The 5000-nt window shown below is 43.1% G+C and overlaps 1 protein-coding gene across 4 annotated transcripts in view; it reads left to right on the plus strand.

The window, feature by feature from the left end:
• The window catches only part of LOC143297914 (cGMP-inhibited 3',5'-cyclic phosphodiesterase 3A-like), a 35133-nt gene that overhangs the window by 16196 nt on the left and 13937 nt on the right, over positions 1–5000 (plus strand). For all 4 annotated transcript variants that reach the window (XM_076610476.1, XM_076610474.1, XM_076610473.1 and 1 more), the window contains 3 exons: positions 69–180; positions 1148–1270; positions 2492–2679. In XM_076610476.1, coding sequence (XP_076466591.1) covers positions 69–180; positions 1148–1270; positions 2492–2679 — 423 coding nt within the window. The remainder of the gene's footprint in view (positions 1–68; positions 181–1147; positions 1271–2491; positions 2680–5000) is intronic.

Raw genomic sequence — 5000 nt, forward strand, 5'->3', positions numbered from 1 at the left:
GTGTGTGCGTGTGCGTGTGTGTGTGTGCCAGTGTGTGTTCAATGTTGTTTTTTGTTGTTGTTTTCCAGATGGCCTACAAACTCTTCACAGAAGTAGACCTCATGGACACATTCCGGATACCAGAGGCAGAGTTCATCAGTTACTTCCATTCCTTGGAGCTCGGATACAGAGAGAATCCCTGTGAGTTTCTTTGTCTCTCTCCCTCTCTGTCTCTCTTTGTATGTCTGTCAGTGTGTGTGTGTGCGTGTGTGTGTATGTATGTGTGTGCGCTCGCACGCGAGCGTCAGTGTATGTATGCATGTGTGTGCACGGATGTGGGTGTGTGTTTTCTTCATTATGTATACAATTCTGCATGAAAACATTTTCCTTTCATTTATGTGTGTGCTATTTGTAATAGATGTAGATTAGCAAGGACAGATTGGAAGAATAGGCAATGCCTAAAATCTTAATCCTTGAATAAAAACGTTTTGAGTTCTGAGTTCTGAGTTCTCTATCTGTCTCCCTATCTCTCTTTCACACACACACAACACACGTACAGAGTGACACAGACACACAGACATAGACACACACACAGACGCAGGCACGCACACACACACACACACACACACACACACACACACACACACACACACACACAGACGCAGCCCCCCCCCCCGCCCCCCCCTATCCCACCCAAACCCCCACTCCACACACACGCTCCGCGTGTGTATAGCCATATGTTACTTTCACAACCGTAATATTCCTCTAAAAAAATCTCTTTTTTTTTTTTTTTTTTGTTTACCAGTCGCGTGAAGGAGAAGAATAACATAAAGATAAATTTTAAAAGTCAACTTTAGAAATCACTTAATACAGACTTGATATGATAATACTACCAATAATAATAATAATAATAATAATAATGATGATGATGATGATGATGATGATGATGATGATAATGCTGCTGCTGCTGCTGCTGCTACTGCTGTTGCTGCTGCTGCTGCGGCTGCTGCTGCTGCTGCTGCTGCTGCTCCTGATGATGATGATGATGATGATGATGTGTGTGTGTGTGTGTGTGTGTGTGTGTGTGTGTGTGTGTGTGTGTGTGCGTGCGCGCGCGCTTGCTTACATACAATGAATACCCCACGTGTTGTGCACGTGCCCGCCACAGACCACAACCGGGTGCACGCGACAGACGTGCTGCACGGGGTGTACTATCTGACCACACGCCCCGTGCCTGGGTTCGTTTCCACAGTGGTGGCTGACACCGGCTCCCCGCCTGCTTCTTCCACAGGTAATATGTATTGTATTACGCTCCATGCACTATGGGGAAGGTAATAATTATATACTGTATTGTGTTCTATGGACTATTGAGAAGGTGTGATTGCAGTGAGAGAAGGTATTATATATTCTGTATTACGTTCCACAGACCGCGGAGAAGGCAGAATATATAGTATTGTGTTCCATGGACTATGGAGAAGGTAGATTATATAGTTTTGTGTTCCATGGACTATGGAGAAGGTGATATATATTGTATTATGTTCCACGGACTGTGAAGAAGGTAATGTATAATTATTGTATTATTATCCCATGGACTATGGAGAAGGTGTGATATATATCATGTTATGTTCAATGAACTATGTAGAATGTAATATATATTGTAGTATGTACCATTGATCATGGGGAAGGCAATATAAACTGTATTATGTTCCACCGACTGCAGAGAAGGTATGATGTATATTGTATTATGTTCCATGGATTGTGGAGAAGGTTATTTATAATTATTGTATTATGTTCCATGGACTGTGGAGAACGTAATAATAATTGTATTATGTTCCATGGATTGTGGGGAAGGTTGTATATAGATTGTATTATGTTCTGTGGATTGTGAAGAAGGTAATATATATGGTATTCCATGGACTGTGGGGAATGTATGATATATATTATGTTATGTTCCATAGACTATGGAGAAGATATGACATATGTTCCATGTACTATGGAGAAGGTAGCATATATTGTATTATGCTCCATGGACTGTGGAGAAGGTAATATATTATGTTCCACATTCTATGGAAAATATAATATAATTAAAAAAATGTCCAACAGACCACGGAGAAGGTATGACATGTATCATATCATGTTACATGGACTATGGAAAGGTATGGTATTCATTTATTGTGTTCCACAGACCGTGGAGAAGGTATTATAAACATGTTATGTTCCACAATATGTTCGTTGGTTTAGGGTCTCTCATTATGGATACATGTACAAGGTTTCCTTTACTCATAATTGAAAGTTTGAACCTGTTTGAATCACTTGTACATTTCGGTGGTTTCACAACACCTTCCTTTGCAAAACGGTTGCAGGAAAGTCTTGAGTTGGACGTACAGGCTGCGAGTGAAAAAAGTTCACAGCAGGATCAGTGTTACCAGACCACAGGCGCCCTTGGTTTTGCGCCATTTACATCCATGCGTTTGTATCATACGAATCAGACGTGCCACTTTTTTTTTTTCAGGGAAGAATCACGAGGAGAAAACTCTCCACCACTGCCCCAGTTTCCAGGCAGACGACGACACGTACGGCGTCATGGGAGGTAACTTGACGGCTCTGGAGTTGCTGGCCCTGTACACAGCCGCTGCGATCCACGACTACGACCACCCAGGTCGGACCAACGCATTTCTGGTGGTCACACAGGCGCCTCAGGTATGGGCAGCCATTTAAGTTCGGTGATGTCCTAAACTCAGGGACCTGTTTTATTTATATTCGTGCATAGATGAAACGATTTTTTTTTTTCGTGTAAAGTGCAATTTTAGCATTCTAAATTATTGCATCAATTCAATCAGCAGTTTTTGTGTATGTATGAAGCAATATTACCATTGATGGATGTTGTAACCTATTTTCACTGGTTTTCGACTCTAATTTTTGTGGTTATTTTGCTAAATTTGATGCGGATTCACTCGCTGTACTAATCTTGCTCTTTCCGTTTATGGTCCCGCGAAGCATGAAAAGGGTAAACAAAAAACATGGCGACTTCAGAAGGCATGTGGCGGTTCGGATTCATATTTTGGGTCATGTCACGTTGTAGGCCCTATTATGCCTATTATTGATTAGAAGGGGTTGAATACACGCATCATGTCTTTCTCATATACCTCCATTGCGATACACAGGAAACTCTTCGTTGAGATAGGCCTCAGAATTTAAGACGCTAAAATAGGACATTACCTATATGTTCGATTTCGGTTAAAGGTGGGGTTAAGAATTATAGGTCCCTTGATTTATTACGGTCATTGGGGCAATGAATGCATGATCCTTCACTTCACGGTGTCTAGGACTCGGCACAGGAAGGCGGGGCCCAATCCTCTCCTTTCAAGTTCGCTGCCTTAACCCTTTCACTGCCAGTGTCGCATTTCAGCACCAGCCAGTTTAGAGCACCCATGCCACACTGAAATGCGACCAGATCATGCTTCTGTTGTCTATGAACCTAATGCTCTTAATTTTCAGTGGTAGGATAGGCCCAATTTTCTGCACATCACAGCTATTCTCAGAGGAGACACCGTCTTTTCTGTGGTTGTAGCACAAGGAAATTTTGCACTCTAAATTGACTGGCGATGAAAGGGTTAAACCTTCCCCAGCCGAAGTCAGGCACCCATTCACACCTGGGTGGAGTGAGGAAAATAGCAGAAAAGTGCCTTTCCCAAGGACACAACATCGCGCTGTAAACCGCCCTTCAGTTGAACTCTGATCACCAGTGAACACTGAAGTCCATTGCCAAACCGACCCTGCCATGCATTGCGCTTCCGAGGTTGAATATGGGAATGTTAACAATTTCGAAAGCTTCCGGTTTAGCGTGTACAGAAAAATTGCAGTTACAAGAGAGAGAGAGAGAGAGAGAGACAGAGAGAGTCCACTCTCTCGCACAGGATCTATAGAGTTTGCCCACTCTCTTGTACAAGAACTATAGAGTTTGCCCACTCTCTCGTACAAAAAACTGTAGTTTGCCTATTCTCTTGTACAGTGAAGAAGTATAGAGTTTGCCCACTCTCTCGTACAAGAACTATAGAGTTTGCCCACTCTCTTGTAAAGGAACTATAGAGTTTACCCACTCTCTCACACAGGAACTATGGAGTTTGCCCACTCTCTCGCACAAAAGCTATAGAGTTTGCTATAGAGTTTGCCAACTCTCTCGTACACTGAAGAACTATAGAGTTTGCCCACACTCTCGTACAAGAAGTATAGAGTTTGTCCACACTCTCGTACAAGAAGTATAGAGTTTGCCCACACTCTCGCACGGGAACTATAGAGTTTGTCCACACTCTCGTACAGGAACTATAGAGTTTGCCCACACTCTCGCACGGGAACTATAGAGTTTGTCCACACTCTCGTACAGGAACTATAGAGTTTGTCCACACTCTCGCACAGGAACTATCTCGACGCGTTCATTGTTTTCTGGACGCATTTCGTTTTCGGAGACTGGTAACATCACCGTTTGCCAGTTAGGCTGCGTTTCAAAATATATAGGACTGAAACAACAACCACTGCATGAATAACTTGAAAGCAAGGTCAGGGCATTTCAGGTCAGTTCTGCACACGTACCTCGCTTAACATCAAGTCTTGCCGACCAAGGAAGCCACAGTATTTGTATTTCTTTTTATCACAACAGATTTCTCTGTGTGAAATTCGGGCTGCTCTCCCCAGGGAGAGCGCGTCGCTATACTACAGCGCCACCCATTTTTTTTTTTTTTTTTTTTTTATCTTTCCTGCGTGCAGTTTTATTTGTTTTTCCTATCGAAGTGGATTTTTCTTCAGATTTTTGCCAGTAACAACCCTTTTGTTGCCGTGGGTTCTTTTACGTGCGCTAAGTGCATGCTGCACACGGGACCTCGGTTTATCGTCTCATCCGAATGATTAGCGTCCAGACCACCACTCAAGGTCTAGTGGAGGGGGAGAAAATATCGGTGGCTGAGCAGTGATTCGAACTAGCGCGCTCAGATTCTCTCGCTTCCTAGGCGGACGCGTTACCTCTA

The sequence above is a fragment of the Babylonia areolata genome, chromosome 23 (assembly GCF_041734735.1).
Source record: "Babylonia areolata isolate BAREFJ2019XMU chromosome 23, ASM4173473v1, whole genome shotgun sequence".
In the NCBI taxonomy this organism is placed as follows: domain Eukaryota; kingdom Metazoa; phylum Mollusca; class Gastropoda; order Neogastropoda; family Buccinidae; genus Babylonia; species Babylonia areolata.